We start from the raw sequence: 19,792 nt of genomic DNA on the forward strand, positions 1-19,792 counted from the left end.
CGCCCGGCGGGGAGGGCCGGGGCGGGGCGGGGCGGGGCGCGGGGCGGGGCGGCGCGGCGTCCCGCGGGAGGGGCGGGGCGGGGCGGCGGGGCGGGGCGCGGCGGGCTCCGCGTCCCTCTCGCGCGCGGCCGCTCTCCTCCTTCACAGGGTGACACGTCTGCGGTGAGTGAGTGGCGTTGGCAGGCTGTCAATCCCTCACCGGAGCGGCCATCAAACAACATAAAACACACACAGGCGGCGGGCGGCGGGGCTCATAAATTCCAGCGGGCCGAGATTTTTGCACATTGCTTTGCAGAGAGAGTGTAATTAATTTTTTTACAGTTCTTTCCCCGTGATTTCCGCTCTTTTCTTTGCACAAGTTCAAACTTTTGATTGCCGCCGGTTTCCCCCCGTTGCACAGACTTGGGATCATTTGTTATTTTTGGGGGGGAGGGCGATTAATTTTTTTTTTTCCCTCTGTGATTGTGTTTTCTTGGCTTTTTTATGTTGCAGTTTGGGGGTGGGGGTGTTCGCCTGGTTTGTTGTGGTTTTTGCTGTTTGCCACCCTCCTAACTTCTGAAGGATTTGAAAGCGAGTTTTTCGATTTTGTATTTTTTCTTTTTTTTTAATTTTGCCTTTTTGCAAAGAAGATTTTTGGACAAGTGGGGAAAGACATAAAAAGCAACAATAAAAATTAAAAAGAAAAAAAAAAAAAAGCTTTGGAGGAAGATTGTACCAGGAAAACTGCAGAGAAACCTTATCAACTCATTTATCCAAGCCACAACTATGATGATGATGAAAGAAGATTGTAACTAAAGAAGAGAGTGATTTACTGCCCGGGGAAGGAGAAGAGAGTGGAATAAACAGCTGAGATCCCGTCAAAACACAAATACTGATTTTTTTTGTTGTTGTTGTTGTTTTGTTTGGCCTTCCTCTTCCCTTTCCTTTTTTTTTTTTTTTTTTTTTTTGGTGTGTGTGTGCAAGAGCCAAGTGAGGAGTCAGGAACAGACTGACTTCAGGAGCAGCGGCTGACCGGCGCTTCCTCCCGCCCCGCGCCCGCGCTCCTCCCGCCCCGCAGCGCGGCCCGGGCCGCGGCCGGAGGCATGGACGATCAGTCCAGGATGCTGCAGACTCTGGCCGGCGTCAACCTGGCCGGCCACTCGGTGCAGGGGGGCATGGCCCTGCCTCCTCCCCACGGACACGAAGGGGCAGACGGCGACGGCAGGAAGCAGGACATCGGCGACATCCTCCATCAGATCATGACCATCACTGACCAAAGCCTGGATGAGGCACAAGCAAAGTTGGTTTCGTCTAATTAAACCTTGTCTCTTTATTTCCCCCCCCCCTTTTTTTTTTTTCGTGTGTGTGTGTGGTTTTTGTTTCTCTCCTTCCTGCTCCTCTGCGGAGACCCGGAGTCTCACAATTAGAGCAACTTCTTGGTGCCGTAGGAGGAATTGCAAGCAGCCAAGGCAGAGCCAAAGTTGCTATTTAATGTTGCTTTTAAAAAAATGTCTCGAGATAATAAATATATAGCTATGCGACGCTTACGCCGTCGCTCCGGTGCGCGGGAGGCTGTGGCTGATCCCTGCCCGATCCCGTTGGACACTGTCCGGCGGACACCGGCCTCAGAGCCGCCGTCTGTCCGTCCGTCCGTCCGCCCGCCCCTCCGTCCGTCCGTCGGGCGGCTCTGCGCTCTCCCGCGGAGCGCAACTTTTTCCCTGTCTTTCTCTCTTTTCTTGCCTCCCTGCCCCCGAAGTGGCGGCAGATGAATTACAAACCCGACAAGATATTGCTGCAGGGGGGGAATAAAAAAAAAACCCACACCCTGGCTGTTTTAAATCACAGTAAATACAAAAACAAAGAATGTTAACTCTGCAAGTCCCCCCCCCCCCCCAATCCCCTTAATAAATCAGTTATAATATCGCAGGACGGATCGTACCGGGGGGGGTGTGGTGTGATTTATACCCCTCGGCCGGGCGGCATTTGCACAAAGATAATTCGGTATAAAAGTCAGAGGGAAGGAGGGAACGAGAGACCCGGCAGCCGCGGCTGGGCGAGGGACCCCCGGCCGCCGGCCCCGCGCACCCCCCCCGCCCGCCCCTCCGGGCCCGGCAGCCCGGCGCCGGCAGGCACCGACCGCTGGCTCCTGTCGCCGGGCCGCGGGGCTGCCGCGCAGGGAAGGAGAGAGGGGGGGACGACGAGGAGACGGGGCTCCTTCTCCGGGAAGGCGCCATGTTGCCGAAACGCCGCGTTAACCGCTTGTTCTCTGCTCTCTTTCAGGAAACACGCACTGAACTGCCACAGGATGAAACCCGCCTTGTTCAGTGTCCTCTGCGAGATCAAGGAGAAAACAGGTAAGGGCCGCCCGCGCCGCCGCCGCCGCCGCAGCCATCTTGAGCCCTCCTTCCTTCCACCCGCCGCTGCCCGCCGGCGGGGCCGGGGCCGGCCCTCCGCCGCCCCCCACGCCGCCGGACCGGGGCGGCGGGTACCGCCGGCCGCGCTGCCCGCTGGGGCCCCGGCCCGCCCCGCCGCGGTGAGGGCCCGGCCCGGCCCGCTCGGGCTGCCGGGCTGGCTGTGAAATGGCGCGGTGCGGAGCCCGCCGCCGCTCTCCTCACAGCTCCGGCGCTGCCCCGCTCGCGCCCGGGCTGCCGGTGTTGCCCTCAGGACACTTCGCAGAGTACTTGTCAGAGCCGTGTTACCTCACGTCATTTTTTTTTTTCCCCCTCCCCGGGATGCGTAGCACTCGGCGGGGACGATAAACTTTGCGAGGGCGTGCGGTGCCCGGGTCTGGGGAGGGCAGAGCCCTCGGGCCGCGCGGGGGAAGGGGAGCTGGGCCGCGGCCCCGAGGAGCGGCGGGCGGGGGGTGCGTTGGCCCCCGGCTGCTGCGGGGCGCAGCGAGGCCCGAGCTGCTCTCGGGCGATCGTGCTTTAAATGCCAAAAGATGTCATCGCGAAAGTACAAAAAATACCGGTTTTCTGCATTAATGCGAGACTCGTAAACTCTGCCGGTTTTTTAGAGGCATTTTAGGGGATTTTTTGCAATTCTTTCGCATCACTGAATTGACAGAGAATTTTTTTTGTTTTTTAAAGAAGAAAATTTGCAAAGTATTCTGCTTTGTATCGTGAGCATAAGAACCTTTATTATGATCTGGCTTTAAAAAGAAATACATGCATTGGCTGGCTTCTTAGCTACATGTGATACTCAAGCACATGCCCCTTAATTGCACGCTGAAAAAATAAAGACTATAGGCGAAAACAACCAACGTGAAATCATTGCAAATCTCAGCCGAGCAGCCTGAAAGTGCAGAGTTCTCAGTAAATTACGGCGCTTTATGTCCAAGGGTTTCTTTGCTACCGGGGATCCACTTCAGATTCTGCTGACAGCTAAGCACTAGGGTATTGACTGTGTTGTGAATATTAAGATTGATTCTGCTTTATATTGCATTATATTACCCGGGGTAAGGGGAATGATCCCCCTTCTGCCCTCCCTCCCCACCTACCTACGTTCTGCCTCGATCAGCTCGTAACCCCTTTCCGTCCGTCTTCGTGCCTGTGTTCTGCCTTTCCCTAAACTTTCTGCCTGTCCTGCTCCGGAGCCAGCCAAGCGACCTGCCCTCGATGTTCAGACATTTTGCAGCAGGCAGATTTCAATTAAGGAGGCAGGCGCAGGTCCTGCGATCGCTTTATTTGCAGAGGGCTTAGCCTCACTGTTTTGAAAGGAAAGTATAGTCAACCGCATGTCAGAGGTGAGCTGCGAAGAACAACCCGAGTCCTTTCAGCCGCGGGGATTACTGGCAGAGGGCGTTTGGCGAGGCCACCGCCGTCTCGGAGGTGAGAGGGAACCTGACAAGAGACTTTGTGGTCTGAAACGTTTCGGGGTGGTTCAGTGATAACTTGTAAGCTGGGATCCTGCCTTTGTGCTGCAAGTAGTCGAGCCAAGTTTGCAAGTTATCTCTTTTGTGAAATCGCTCAGAGCCAACAAAGAGTGAAGGCGTCCGCCTGCCCAAAGGCAAGATCCTGCCAGCCCGGCAGCACAGGAGGGACAGGATTAATGCACCGGGTGATTGATGGAGATGAATCCACACCCCCACCAAAACCTGTTCCCGGAGGGGGACCTTCACTCAGGGTCTCCCAGTTGGGATGAAATGTCTGTGTAGGCTTTAGTTACCGTGCTAAAGCAAAGAAAACGTGAAAATAAATCCCAGCATATTTTCTGGAAGCTGTTTTCGTAGGAAACAGCTCAAGCAATTCTGAACTGGAAGGGTGAACTGTCTGAGATGCAGTTAAAGCAGAGGTGTCCGTGTCGTGTGTCCCCCCCCCGGGTCCATCGTCGTGTGTCCCCCCCCCCCCGGTACTCTGCATTGTCTTCTGGTCCGAGTACTTAAATCTGCCTGCAACTGGGTCATGCGCCGGTATTGAATTCTTTTTAATCAGAACCAAAGTTTAGCTTGGTGTTGGCAGTGGGAATTGCCGTGATGGCTTTATCGCTACCTTTTTCTGTGAGGAGGACGAGAGGTGAGGAGGGGGACTGTAGCCTATACCTAAAGTGTAATTGCAGTCATGTCTGTTCTGAAATAAGTAATGCAATATTTAAGTAATTTTTATATTGAATTATGTATTTTTTTATATTTTAGTAGCTTTCAGTACAGTCAGCGAGGACTTTGTGAGACTGGTGGGAGAGAACACGTAGAGGAAGCCTCAGTTTAGGTAGAGCAACTCCATCCCTTTCCCGCAAGGGTTAATGAATGCATCACATTTTTAAAAGCCTCTCTCTCTGTCTCACTTAGGGTTAGGAGCTGAAGGTTTCTTTTTTTTTTTTTTCCTGCGAGGTATTTACCATCTACAAAGCAAATCACTGAGCTTACTGAATTTAGCCTGACATTTCTTTTTTAACATTTTAACATTTTAAAAAGTGCTGCATAATGCATTTAAGAGCTTTACAGATATTAATAGATACGTGCATTCTTAGAGGCAACCACCAGGTAGCATGGTTTTCATAAAGAAACTGCCACTTATTTCTTTAATTAGTTCAAAGAAAAATGATACCCAAAGTTCTACTGAAGCCCCTCCAATAAAATACGAAGATAAGCAAGTGAGAGCCTGTTGACTCTGTTTTGTTGTATTTTACCCATTCTCCGAGGTGTCGCTGGGAAGTGTTAAAGTTGCATTCTTCGTGCGCGCTCCACATCTGTTGCATACCTGCGTAACAGTCTGTCTTCTTAGCGGTAGGGATCAAAAACTGATTTGCGCCTTTGTTTTTTTTAATAGGTCTTTTCTACTGACTAAAAATCCTTCAGATTTGTAATTTGATTAAGCCTCCATTAGGACGTTGCTATACCTGAGGTACTGGTTATTCTCATGGAGATAGAAATGAAAATGTATTAATTCTTACAGTCTTAAAATGGTTAGGGAATTGCAATTATTTCCCAATGGAATGACATATTATTAGGTCCTGGATTGTGTTGATAGATGATTTGGCTTTTTGTCTTTAAAAATCATTTGTATCGATAGGAACACGACGTTTCTAAGAATGTCCGAATGCATGTGCGTATATGCGTACGCGTATACATTTATTTATTTATTTCTGTAAGTCCAACAGAAACAGTGATAGCTGCCAACCAAACCCTAATTTACTGTCAGCACAAACCCTAAATAGCATTCATTTACTAGTAAAGCCTAATGGCATACATGATGGTTTGCCAGATTTGTGGCCTTTGTGAGGCTTATAAGCAGGACTGACTTGGGAAGATCATAAAACTTAATGAACTTCTCGACTGCAGGAGGTGTCCGCAGGGGAAGAGAAAGGCCTGCTTGGCTGGTTGGGCTGGTTGAACTATTTTTTATGTCTAAAGAGAGAGCAGGAAAATGTTCATTAAGAACGTTCTCCCCTTGTGCAGAATTTTGTTTTAAAGACTGGGGGGGGAGAAAAAAAAAAAGAAAACCAGACAAATAGCGACGTTAACCACGGGGTTAATTTCTTGCTGTTCGCCATGTAAGCTAAAACCTTTATTTTTGTTGCTACAACTGTAAATAGCCATTCCGATGATTAAAGGGCTGTATCGTGCCTTTACTTGCTGCAGAGCTCCTTATTGATGAAAATGGCCCAACTCTTTTAAGAACGCCCCTTGTCAATATGCTGCAAAATCTGTAAACCGCCTGTTAGGTAACTCCTTTGAGAAGGACTTGCTTTTTGCCTTGTCTGCTGACAGAATTTGAAAATGTTAACCCCTTTCTTCACTGTGGTTATTTAAAAAACGAATCACAGGACTCTTCCCTTGCGTTGCACAAATTTCAACTTTTCAGGTTTTGTAAACGATCATTTAGTGCCAACAACTTGCAATAATATATAATAATACGCAATCCTAGCAATGCTGTCTGAACATTAAAGGATTCAAATGGAACAATGAAACGGCACTGATGGCATACATATATATGTGTGTGTATGTATGTATGTTAGCTATTTTCTAAATATCAGCTCTGATGTTATTGTTACTCTGTTTAGCTATTTAAAATATTTATGTGCAGTCCTGGTGTTTTTTTCAAGCTGCTAAATACATATTTTTGATTTCCCCTGACTACACAAGGAAGTAAGCCTTGTGTATTTATGTGCGTACATATTTTCTTCAGTTTAAATTGTTTAGCTTTTGTTTCCTTTCTTATGCTTCAGTATCCAAGATTTTTCACTGAACCATTGGTTATACTTTCGAATCTTTTTTTTTTTTTTTTTTTAAATTGTCAGCAAATGTATTGCAAACGATGATGTGCAGTCGAATGTTAGGTCATTTGCACTGTCCTTATGGCAATGACATTGCTTTTCTTCATAAATGTCCTACTAGGAAAAAATAAATTGAATAAAGTATCTTGATTGTCATTTGGTCATCTGTTTCAAACACATTCATTATCAAAATTCTATTTCTTCGGTGGATTTCTAACAGGGTACTTCTCTGGTTAAGAAAACAGGCGGCTTTGGTGGTTATTTTCATTAGAGAAATTCATGATACTTAGTCTTACAGAACCTGTAACTGCACCGTACCTTTAGCCCTTACCATTGTTAGTGCTCCTTCCTATATTTAAATAACAATCTTCCATGTTGATTACCAGGATCGGTGTCTCCAGATCTTTTCCTCCCCCCTCCCCCCCCTCCGTAGAGGATAAATTTGGACCTACTTGTCAATACTAATTTAACTAGGAGCAGGGATTTATTTTATTTTATACCTATTTTTCATGTCCTTCATTTTATTTTTGAATTTGACACATCTGCTTGCTTATCTGAAAATACTAATTTATATGAGTTACTGTGTGGTGTATTTTAGGATGCTTGTTGTAAGTTAAGGAATTTTTGCATTCAAAGATAAATTATTATGATACCATGGAGTGAATGCAAAAGAGTCCCTTCTGTTTTTTTTTTCAGGATTTAACACATTTATCAAGCTCTATTCCTACAGCTTTCAATGAAAAAGTTGTATGATACGGATATTATGCTGTCTTTTTTCAATTTAAATATTGATTTGTGTGAAACATTAATATAATGATATTTGCAGTCTACCGTAGACAGATATAAGCAGAATTAGACATACTAAATTGTTACAAATGTAACATAATATTTAAATACATATGAAGGCAATATTAATAATTATATAGTAGAGCGCGAGAGAGTCCTGTTTGTATCTGTCGTCAGTTTTTAGACTGTTTCTCAATTCCTTGCACATCAAGCATATGACGGTTCGATGAATATTTTTATGAATAGCAGGAATGAATACTGAATCTGTGCACTAGTGAGTCCAAACCAGCGGAGCCCCGAGTGGAGTTTTCCCGTCCTGGTATCATTGGTAGAATTAGATGTAGCTGTTTGTATTCCATGAATTGACACCCTGAGAAGAATGCTTTGTTTGTTTTCTCAGCAGTCATGTTTAATGCTATTCGCTTATCAAGGTGATCAGCATGGTTCAGATAACACACGCCTGACACAGCCTGCCTTTTTTCACCATCATGTTGACCTTTTGTCACATTTGCTTTTCTCTGGTAGGCAATTCATGTCTTTAAGTATGAATGGAGTAAATAATTCACATCAATATTTAATATAAATTATTAAAGTTTCTGTCAGCTCTTATAGTTCATGCTTTTATAAAGTTGGAGTAGTTCATCAGCCAAACAGATGAATTGTGCTTCTCAGCTGGACATTAGAGCTCCTCCATAATGCTCTCTTTACAGTGGAAGTAACAGAGAATTAAATATGAAAGGAAGCGAAGCCTGGTACTTTAACGCTATGTATTTTTCAATAGTGCACATTCTTTAGGAAGGCTCAAAGTACTAGGTGAATATCCACCACAATTTATTTTGTTATTCCCATACTTTTTTTTTTTCCCCTTCATGTTGCAAACAGAAATGTAGAAAACCCCACTGACCTTGGCATTTTCTTCTACTCTTTGTTACTAGCCTTCCGTGGGTGCTCCAGCCCCCTTCTTGGGTTTAGGGTGGGTGTACTAGTGTTGGGGTTGGTTTGGGTGTGGTGTGTCCGCCCCCCCCCCCCAATGTTCTTTTTCTGTTTTTAAATATTGATGGGGAGCTCTAAGATGGTGAAGTTTCCGGGTTTTTTAGTCCTTGTTTATAAATTATGGTTTATATTTTGCAAAGTGACCTCTGGTTGAAAGTAGATTCTGAAAATATTTTTTAAAGAAGAAATAGTCTGGTGTCTGATTGTAACAGCTATAATGTGTTTATTGCTTCAGGAATTGGATAAAAATAGCATGTTTTGCATAAAAACATATAGTAAAGATCATTATGCGCTTACTTCAATTCATACTATTTTAGGTATTTTACTTTAAATTCTTTTGTTAACGATCAGTTCAATGCATGTTGCACTGTCATACGAACTTGTAACAATATATGAATCACTGAATATCATGCGTCCTACAAATCAATCACTTGGAAAGGGGGGTGGTTTTGTATCATGTGTTTACAGGTCAAACCTTTTGCTATACTTAAGTCATGCATCAACATTTAAAGCTAATCTCTCATTCCTCATTGTCCAGCAGGTGGCTTTTTCATATATCATTTAATTTCTAATTATTTATTGTAAGTGGAAAATGGAATTTAACAATATTATCCTGATTGCTTTTTTTAGGAGAACAACGGTTTTTCAGTATATCCTGTTGTATATGATAGGGTCAATGATGCATCTAGACATCTCCAGTATACAATCTAAATTAAGATTCTAAACAGGCATTACAGATGCTGGTAACTTTGGCAATTATCATTTTGTTTGGTGAACAGTAGTAAAACAGTGTGCGGTAAAAGTGTTTAGAGAGAGAGGATAAATAAATTGAACAGTTTTGCAATGCAAAGTGGTTTGTGGTGTTTTTGAGGATTTCTTGGCTCTTGCTTAACTGCTATTGTGAAGCCTGGAGCAGATTTTCCCATTGCTAATGCCCTAGAAGTATTAATTCACTTTGATATGCTAATTAGAGGGCATTATGCAAGAAATGAGATTAAGTGGCAGCATGAAGCCATTTGCCTGTCAGTAAATTGAGAGCTTTAGCATCAGGAGGAGCTTTGTTTTTTCTGAGTTTCTCTTGGTTTTGCATATAAATAAAATTGATTGAAAGGTCTAGAGAAGCTTCTAGAACATTGGTGGTTCTTTTTCTCCTTCTATGATTATTTAAACTTCATGTTAAAGCCTTTCTCTGAATATTAATTGATCTAATGGGAGATACTGAACATGAAGAATTTCATTGTATTCTCAGTTACTGTATCTTAACAAAAGGAAAGTATTAGAATTCTTTGTGTCATCTGATTTTTGTGGTATTATTTTAGATATATCTTACAGCTTTGTATTATAACCTCTCTGACTGCTAACTGCTCCTGTGCTGAGAACTGTATCTGCGTGGAGGTATTTTTGCCAGTTCTGCTGGTTTTGGCATTGGGATAATGAGGGCCCGACCAGCTGAAGTCAAATGGCCGGCTCGGATTCCTGGACGGTGGGGCCTTGGACGTTTATCAGCCCCGCTCACTCACAGCATTTCCCATCATTTCTTATGTAAATCACACGTATATTTTCCTTCGTTTAGGAAGGAAGGGTTGTAATATTGACCATAGATTTTATTCAACTGCCAGAAACTGTGTTAAAGTAACATTAAGGGATTGACTTACAGCCATAAGAGCGAGGAAATTTGGAGTTAATAGTTAAACTCTGCCCTTAACTCAACTCATTGAACCTATTTATTAGAGCATATATGATACGTAAGATCACTGTGCTGAGACCTCTGCAGTATTAGGACACTCCAGGATGACTCAAAGACGAGCGTTTCTGGTTTAGTTCAGATTTTCCTGGTGGGTTTTTTTTTGTGTGTGTGGTTTTTATTCAGCCTCGGAGTTGCTTGACTACAGTTTTGTGGTTAGTTTTCTTTTTATAATACTGTTTAAAAAAAAAAAATCAGAGAAGTAATTCTGGAAATGGAACAAAAATTTATCAAAAAATAAAACCAAAACAAAACCGACCCAAGCCTCTCTAGTCCTCTTTGCTTGAGTGCCTGCAGAATGTTTGCTGTTTGTGTGCCCATCTCCTCCACAGATTGTTGTGGCAAAGTCGATCAGGGGAGTAGTGCTAGAGTGACAGTGCTTGTTATGAGCCCCAATAGTTATTTAAAAGAAAGGAAAAAGGATAAAAAAAATGCCCCAGAGCTCCGTGCGGGGGCTGTTCATGCTAGATGCACATGGTCTCCCTGATCCTGCCAGCTGAAGTCTATCACTGTTGGGAAATTTTTAACATGAACCACATAAGACACCAACCACCGCGGTTTCCCCGAAGCCACAGGGGTTTTCATGTCAGCGCAGGACAACCGGCACGTGCGCTGCGGGTCCCTGCCCGCTGTCCCTTGTGCTCGGGAGCTGCGAGCCCTCTCCGTCCACCCTCCCTGCTCTTCATCAACAAAGAGTCCGCGGGGCAGTTTTCATTTAAAGCGTGATGTCCCTGGTTATCCTTAGTTCCCAAGAGCTCCTGAACTGGTTGGCCCAAAGAATCCGATCAGGAATTTATAACCCAACAACTTCAGTTATCATAGTGAACCATTTTGATTCTGGGAAGAACAAAGCAGCACCTGGAACTGCAAAATCTGTTCTCACAGAAAGCAAAAGAAAGCATCACTGGTCTCCAGCTGCTAATTTTGAGTTTCACATTCTTGAACAAAAGAACTAAACAATGAGAATGTTCTCTGGCCAACCTTAACTTTCGCAGTAGCAGTAGACCCCTGATGGCCTTGTTTCGGGAGGAGAGGGTGCTGGAGATGAAGGCCTGGCATTTCTGGGTTTGACGCCTGGTGCTGCTGTTGACTGGAGAAGAAAAAACCTTCCTCCCGCTCCCGTGAGGAGAGGTGTGGGGACCTCGGCGGGAGCAAACCCGGGGCTCGGCTGCCACCTCACTGAAGTGAATGCAAGAGCTCGCGTTTGCTGTCTTTAAGATGGCAATATTATCTAGCAGATTTTTTTGTGAAGATTGTGTTAAGTTGGTGCTATGTGTTGGAATAATTTGATCGAGTATTTGCTGTAATTAAAATTGTTACGTAAGAAGTAATCTATTAGCAGTATTTATAGTATCCACTTTATTCCAATCACGGTGAGCCTAAGTGGAGTCTTACCTCCTGGAGATGAAGAGATTAGGCTTTCCTTAGACTTCTACTTTTCTTGGCTTTAATTAGGAATGTTTGTTTCCTTAATTCACGGTTAGACCTCTAGCAAAAGGGTATCGGGGTTTTCTGACTTGGTAGTTAGTTTGCTTAGTACAGAAAGAGACCGTTTGCTCACACCCTAGATGGGGATCCCTGCTTTTCCTTAGTGATAGCGGTTCACAGGCAGGATGGCACACTTGAAAGGGTATTTAAAGCATGCTTTCATATATTTGTTGATTAAAGAAGGAAGTGTGCTTTTAGTGAGGTTTGCAATTACAGAACACCCGAATGTTTGCTTATTTTCTTTCATGTGAGATCCTGGTAGCATGATTAACTGTCACTAGTAAGAACAAGTTACAGTAGATTGTGCAATGATTCTTATTTGACTTCAAGGATGTATTTATTACCATTTTTGAACAAATTATACTAACATGAAAAGTTGTGGAAATGATTGTGCACTAGATAAGGTGATACATTACAGGAGCGGTTGGGTTTATGGAGCTTTATGCCGAGGTTTTCTCAGAAATTATAGCACAGTCCTGTCACTATAAAACCTGGTGATACAGTTGGTAATAACATGCAGTGGAGGTATTTTTAGGATTTCACTTGTTATTCAAATAGAGTGGGAACTATCAGTTTTTCTACCTCGTATTTCTTTCCTTTGTTGCACCGGGTGAGGAGGGAAGAGGGGAAAGAAAGCCTGAGGACGGCAGAGCGTCCACCTGGGTGTGGGGTACCGCAGCCCTGCCGGGTCCCGCCAGTGCCACCGGCTCCGGGGCTGCGGGGCTGCCGAGGTTTCGGCACTGCTGGCGGCTCCCTGGGCGCCCAGCGCTCATGCGGGATGGTGGGGGAAATTTCACCTTCCATATGCAGCTGAGGATTTTTTTGTGAATTATTTCTTACTTCCTCTCCACTTGTTAGGGCAGTGACGTGATATTGATGTGGAGCTTGGGAACTTATTGACTTGTTGGTTCTTGACCTTTTGACTGTGACCAAGTATAGAAATTGAATGTCTGAAAATTAAATGATAGACTCTATATACATAAATTCTTGGATGTCAGTGTATTACATGAACTAATTTCGGTTTACCTAAATTTATGGCATTTTGTGTTCAATAAAGGAAATATTTCTTCCTTTCAATATACTGAGAGTCTAATAATATTGTAGTTGCTAGTACTAAACAAATCAATTTCCTTTTACTGACTGATTATCATAACAGCTGCTGTTTAATCACCGTGATTGTTATGTAACTTTTAAATCTCTAATATTTTGGAGAGGAACAGGCAACATCGTCTTGCTGCGTAACAACGTGATGTCATTGGTGCTGAACCGTACGACTGCATTTTGTGGGGCTCCAGACTAGAGTTCTTACTTAGTTTAGTAATATTCAATGGGCTATGAGCACTTGCTGAGCAAACTGCCTGCTTGACAGGGAACCCGAAATAACACACAGTCCGCGTCCTGTTTTCCCTGAAACAAAAAATGGGCATTTGTTTTTCCACCCTAAAAGCGTAGCACGGTGGGGCCTGATGAAAATGCCGTGCATCAGCCCGTAATGTCTGATGAAATTAGCTTATTGCTCTGCACGTGCAAACAGGGAGAGCGGCGATCTCGGCTTTGTAGCTGAGAGCGAGACTCGGGCCTCCAAAACGGGGTGACAGAGCTGGGAATATTGTTCTCTCCGAGTGCCGCAATAAGGCTGTGGTCAGCACTAATGTAAATATTTGTACAACAACCATGTTCTACAGACTCCGATTTAATGGTAAAAATCTGCCCTGAACGCCTGGGTAAATATATGCTGAAGAACAGAAGCCTATTCACTGAAGAAACAATTGACTTTAGCTTCTTTGTTGTTAAAGTGGCCCCCAGTGATCCGCTGCGCGGACCCGATAGCGGCGGAGCGCGGCTGCCGGCGGGCTGGCGGCTCCCTGGCAGTGCCCGGTGCTGCCGGCGCGGGCGCCAGGGACGGATGGGGCGCGGGGAGCCGGCATCGCGCACGGGAAGGGGAACTTGTCAATGGAAGAAAAAGAACTGTAATCGCACATTTACATATGCTCCTAATTGTTGATTTGGGGATTTTCTATGAATATAGCTTCACAAAACAGATGCTGTTTAAGAAAAGGGGGAACATAATTTTGTGGGCAATGAATTAAGTGTTTTTGTGGCCCTCTCATCCGTAGCTAGGAGCAGTTTGTGGACCGCGTCTGTGAACGCCGCTCATAATTGTTTTTCACACATAAGTTATGCAAATGAGCTTTTATGGCAACTGGCATAACAATTAGCATCCTCCAGCAATATTTTAGCAGGTTAATTGCAAAATTTCTAAATTGTACATCTGACTTGTTAATTAGGCATGACAGAGGTGGTAAAATAGTTATCTTCAGGCAGTGGCAGCCAGGAGCTGCTTGAAATGCAAAGAGCAACGATTGATTGGATTTGAGGGTTACAATTGTGGGAGCACTGCTGTTGTCAAGTGCCGCTGAGCAGCTCTGCTCCATCGGCTGCCTCAGAGCAAGAACCACGTCGTTGCTGAGAGGATCCTGCCATTTACGAATCTGCTTTATTTAACTCTGAAATTCTCCAAATCCCGGCTGCGGGAAGCGCCCAGCTCCTGCCTCTTCCTCCGTCTCGGGCCCACGTGAAGGGGCAAACCGTGGACCTGAAGTCGTCATTGCGGTTTTATTTGCAAATATGCCTGAAAGTTTAGCTGCTGGCACGGATCAAGAAATACTTTTTTTTTTTAAGCCCTGGTAAAAATGCCGTTACCTATCCCCACACATTTGCTGAGAATTCTGCCTTGCTTTCCTTAAATTGCAACCTTTGCCGCCCAATAGTTTAATATGATGTTGATTACATTTTACAAGCTTTACTCACTCAGCTTATTTCTCTTAAATCCTTGCTTTCAAATATCTTTGTGTGTCTTATAATATTAATCGTATTAAAATTACAAAAAACCGTGATATTTGCAATAATCCCTTTTTAGGCTCTCAGAGGTATGTCTGAATGATTAAAAAAAGATTGTAACATGAAAGTCTCCATACTGGTAATGTGTTCCAAACATTTTTCCACCAGTACTGCCTATAACAGACAATAATGTATTCCCGCAGAGGTACAGTCTGTTTGAATCACACTAACACAATTTTCCATTCCAGTATGCTCTAAATACATTTTACTCTCTTTGACTGCTGATTTTGATATAAAATGCAGATTTCTGGGCTATTTTAATATTTAATAAGTTAAAGGGTGATAACAAACAGGAAAAAAAAAGCCACTGAACAAATACCTTTGGGAGACAGAGAAGTCATCTAGCATTCCTGAAAGCTTTGTTTGGTTGCACCATTTGTCTTTAGTTTGCTGGTGGACTGTGTATTTTGTGGCTTAAATAAAGTCAATCAAATTTTAGTACGCATATAGTACCTGTAAGCAAAAAGAAAATCAGCTTAAGCACTTGTGAAATTTCATGTCCTCTTTTTTCTCTATATGCATTCTCTTGATTTAACCACATGGTTTTTAAAATTGGGACGTTATATTTTCATTTTAAAAGTAAATGTTCCTGCATGCATAACTGTTCTAATATTTTACATTTTCTTGTGACATGTGTATATGGAGTAAGTGCCATTTATGATATGTTGTCATCAATAATTTTGTCACAGAGAATAAAAGCCTTTAAACTCATCCACCCACTGGAACGTTTTATCATATTTATTTTAAGAGATATGAAATTAGCAGAACAATTGAGCTCTTTGTATGTGGGAGATGCAAATGTAACTGAATATTTACCTTTAATGAAGGGCAGCATAAATATCTCAGTATCAATAAATTATATGCAGTAGCAGAAGATTCCATAGACACCTAATAAATAGTTCCTTTTTTCCCCTAGATTCCTGAACCGCATTATCTTTTAGGATACTTTAATTTACAACCAACAGTGAAATTAAATACTGGTTAACTTTTTGAAATGATCAATTGCAATTGGAAAATACTGGTTTTTGACTGGAAGTAAACCACGTTTCCAAATCATTACATTTACTGATTAAATGCTCACTTACTGTATTCAACAGTTTAAGGAAGAGTTTACTGCAGTAATGCTTCAGTAGATAATATTTGGAATGGAGTAACCATTTTAATGAGGTTCATCGAGAGAGATTTCAGCAGGGAACATTTCAGGTGTGTTATGGCTTTTGTCTTGTCACAATGCATGTCTCTATAACATCAGAGAGAAGTTACAGAGCAGCACTCATCTCATTTAAGACAATAAGAAGCTCCGTAATACGTGTGAGCAGGGAAAGGCAGTACCAGATCACATTGTGTGTTCTTGTGTGTTAGCAAGCTTGGTAAGTAAATATACTCCACGGTTTAAATGTACATCACATTTTAACTGTCCTAATATTGATCATCCTATAGAGGAATTACACTGAAGTCTACTAGTTATTAGTGTAAAGAGGGTCAGATGCAGAGACTGGTACAAAGCAAGTGCTCTCATGGTAATGATGCTGCTATTTATAGATCCCCATTTCATTAGTTGCAGAGTTTCAGGGAAGAGATTTTCTCTAGGGGAAATGGATACTTGAAGTTCATTTTCTTCCTGATGCACATTAAGGCAGAAATGTGAACAACCTTCAGTATAGGACACACGATTACAAGATTTTGTTTGACCATTTCCCTAAATATACCTGTAGTTGCGTATCGTGCAGATGTAAAATTGCTAACTGGTATTCCAGCCAAGCTTCCATTTCCAAATACCTTTCACCTTTTTTTTGTCATGAGAAGGATTTTTTTTTTCCCCCTAAAGGAATTTTATTTTTAAAGGTGCCACACCAGTAAACTGAGTAGTGTTAAAATGTTTTGCTTTATAAAACTAACACATCTGGATCACCTGACTTAAAGCAGTCTTGCTCCAGCTGTCATGCACTACACTATATTTACTCACAGTACCTACGAAGTACAGTCTCAGTTAATCAAAACGGGACTGTGTTCTCTGATATTTACTAATAAATACAAAAATGTCTTTGAGTATCTGAAAACTCAATTGTTTAAACATACTTAGTTCCCTCCTGTGAAATTCAGATAATCAAAGCTCCATATAATTTTTGTGTGCCTGTATTTCTAGCGCTTTCCTTCTTGGAATTCTTGACATCTTGAGTTATTTTTTTTTCCTTTAAGAGAATATTTACTTAGTTAGTATTCACTTAATTAGAACTGACTGTTTAATGTTTTCTGGGAGGGTATTTATGGTATTTTCTTTGCCATATTTGCATTCCAGAAATTAAGTCCCCATGCCATTATTCGGCAAGGCTTTCATACATTAGAATGATGAATTGAAAGCAGAAATGGGAAAAAGACTGCAATGCAATGAAAATTTAATCAGCGTCTTCTGCTGCTTTAATAAGGCAAATAATTCTTATTGGCCGCTGCGTTAAGGTTTCTAATATTTAATTCATAACAAACCTTGCATTATTCTGCAGCAGCATCGACAGCTCCACTTTGCTGCCTGCCAACAGGCAACCATAAAAACTTAAAAGCAGATGTAAATGTCTAAAACAAGGAGAATGATTGGATCTAAAGCGGTCAGAAAAAATCAACAATATTGCCAGAGAGTTTGATAAATCTTTACACACACTTTAGCAATGTACAAATGATATTAATTAAACTCATTAAACGTGTTGATTTTTAAGGATTTGCGGTAACTTTTTTGAAATGTGCCATTTTTTTTAGTTCCTGCAGGCCCCCAAACACAAGCTGATGCAATGCCAGCAGTGCAAGGATGCTTAGCGCTAGTCAGCTTGAATGATATTATAATTCTGGAAGATGCAGTTAATTTTCATATTTTGGGTATCTGTTATATTGCAATGGTAAAATTGTTGTCATTTGTCTTATGTGTGCGTCTAGTGCTGGAATTAAGCAAAAGAACAAGAGCTCGTCTTCCCAGTACTATTTCAGCGCGCTCTTCCCAACAGTCACCTTAATTGATTAAAAAATACCGCGCTAGGAAAAGGCTGGGTTAGTTTTTAAGTCTCGTCCTAAAGCCTTTTTATATCCGGGAAGGTTATTTGGAAAGTGGCGGTGAAATCCTCTGCACCGGATTTTGTGCTGGAGATCTACAAAAATGTGCCAGGGTGCTGCGAAGATGAAATGTAAACACGCCGTATAATTCCCGGGGATGTGGCAGGGTGTTTTTGTAGTGCGAGGCAACAGCGAATGGCAACCTGCCAATGCTAGGTGCAAGCTCTTGTTACAGAGAAGGGTTGCGCCTGTTCTCATTTCTTCTTGAAATGGCTTAATTGGTGTCAGCACCCCAGGGATAAAGGCCTCTAACACTGAAATCCACACGATTCACCCTGTCTCTGCTCAGTGTAGGGAAACTGGTAACAACTGGTGGTGAATGAGGAGTGAACGGTGCTGTAACAATACTCGATGATGTTTGGGATGACAGAAATTAATACGCACTTGCTTGAAGAAAGCAATGATTAATGGCAGTGAGCAAGGGAATGCTGTCCCTCCTTTAACTCCACTTTGATGGGGATTGAAAAGCAAAAGGCTGTTTTCATTCTCTCTCGAAAGCAGAGGTCACCCAGAGTACATTACAGCAATTTTTCCTCTCTGTTTTTTATTTCATAAATATTATGATAAGCATAGATTAGATAGCTTTTTTTCACGGAGGCTTAAAAGGATATTTTATGTCTGTTTGCTGTTTGTGCTCGACAAAGAAATCTGATTTCTTCTGTGTACGTGTTAGATCATTTTACTTCGCAGTGGAATAATTAGTATAATTAAGAATTTTAAAAGCTCACCATCGTGTTAGTTTTTTCTCAGGTTTTTACAGCGGGAATTTCATGGTCTTCATTTCCGAAGTGCTGACAGGTCAGAATGAGGCAAGGAGTGTTGCTGAGAAAAGAAAAAAAAGGTTAAAAATCCAAGATTCCTCATTGAATTTTTGATGTAAATATATTTTGCAAGATCCTGGTGCTTGTCAGCAGCTTTCTAAGCTATTTGATAAAGAATCTTTATTCTACAAGAAGACTGAAATAACACAACAGTGCTTTGGATAATGAATTCTTCATCTAAGCAGAACTTTAAAACAAAGTACAATGTTGGCATTTTTTTCTTTGAGTGAGAGGGCTGATACATCTTTGGGATCCGACAGGAAGACATAAATTAATAGAGTTCTGGAGATCAGTTTCTCATTAATAATCCATTTTGTCATGGTTCTTGGCATTGTCAGCCTAGTAGCTGGTTCATATTTCGCTAAGGGATAAAAGCACATGATGTCTTAAGGCACAACATAAGGAGAAGGAGTTTATCATCTTTTGGAAAAACTATCTCTGAAAAAATAGATTGTTTTGCAGGAAATAAATGTCAATTTTGGCTTTTATGCATTTTTAATCTTCAAACAGGTTTTTTAATGTACACAGTTGCAAAAATAGAATCCTGAGTTGGAAGAGGTTGTTTCCAACAGCCGTTGCTTTGCCTTTGTCCTCTGCTCTGTTTCAGGGTTTGATTTTTTAGAAATTGCAATGCATCCCAGACCTTTAATACTGCGTTTTTAGACTCTGTGGCAGATTGTGTCCAGTTTAAAATGTATGACTGAAAAAGAAAAGATGGTTCTCCTTTTGAAAAGGTAAACGTAAAACCTTGGTTACATTTGCACCTTCTCAGAAATGTGGGACACACTCCAAAGACCAATATCTATTTCCCCAGTGTTGTCAAAATGTAAAAGGTTGCTTTTTCATGAGTATGACGACATAAATTGGAGTAATTTACCCTTTTGAAGTCTTAAATTTGGTATTTATATAGCTTAAGGTAGCGGCAGCCTGGCCAACAGTATTACCAGTTAAAAAGCGTTCAGCTTGTGCTGTCATCCCAAGTAAGGAAGAAGGGAGATCTGATTTAGTTGCATGCCCTTTATTTTATATACTGAAGAGTGACATAATGCAGATCTCTTCGGGAACTTGCGATGCATTTGGGAAGGATAAAGGGGAAGAAAAAAAGACGACGCTAGCCCGGATAGCTTAGTGGTAAGATTTAACTGGGCTCAAACATTTATAATTTAATCAAAGGTAAACAGTCTACTAAAAAAGGCATAGAGGGGGTGGGTGAGAGGTCCCGGGGAGAGGGCTGAAGGGAGCTGGGACCCTGCTAGGGTTGAAGTCA

General features: G+C 42.5%; 1 protein-coding gene across 5 annotated transcripts in view; it reads left to right on the top strand.

Annotated features, from left to right (window-relative positions):
* Window positions 1–1,082: 1,082 nt before the first annotated feature.
* Window positions 1,083–19,792, top strand: part of PBX3 (PBX homeobox 3) — a 116,271-nt gene continuing 97,561 nt past the window's right edge. For all 5 annotated transcript variants that reach the window (XM_059828696.1, XM_059828697.1, XM_059828695.1 and 2 more), the window contains exons 1-2: window positions 1,083–1,279; window positions 2,260–2,333. In XM_059828696.1, the coding sequence (XP_059684679.1) occupies window positions 1,083–1,279; window positions 2,260–2,333 (271 nt within the window). The remainder of the gene's footprint in view (window positions 1,280–2,259; window positions 2,334–19,792) is intronic.

Source organism: Gavia stellata, chromosome 24 (genome assembly GCF_030936135.1).
Source record: "Gavia stellata isolate bGavSte3 chromosome 24, bGavSte3.hap2, whole genome shotgun sequence".
Taxonomy (NCBI): Eukaryota; Metazoa; Chordata; class Aves; order Gaviiformes; family Gaviidae; genus Gavia; species Gavia stellata.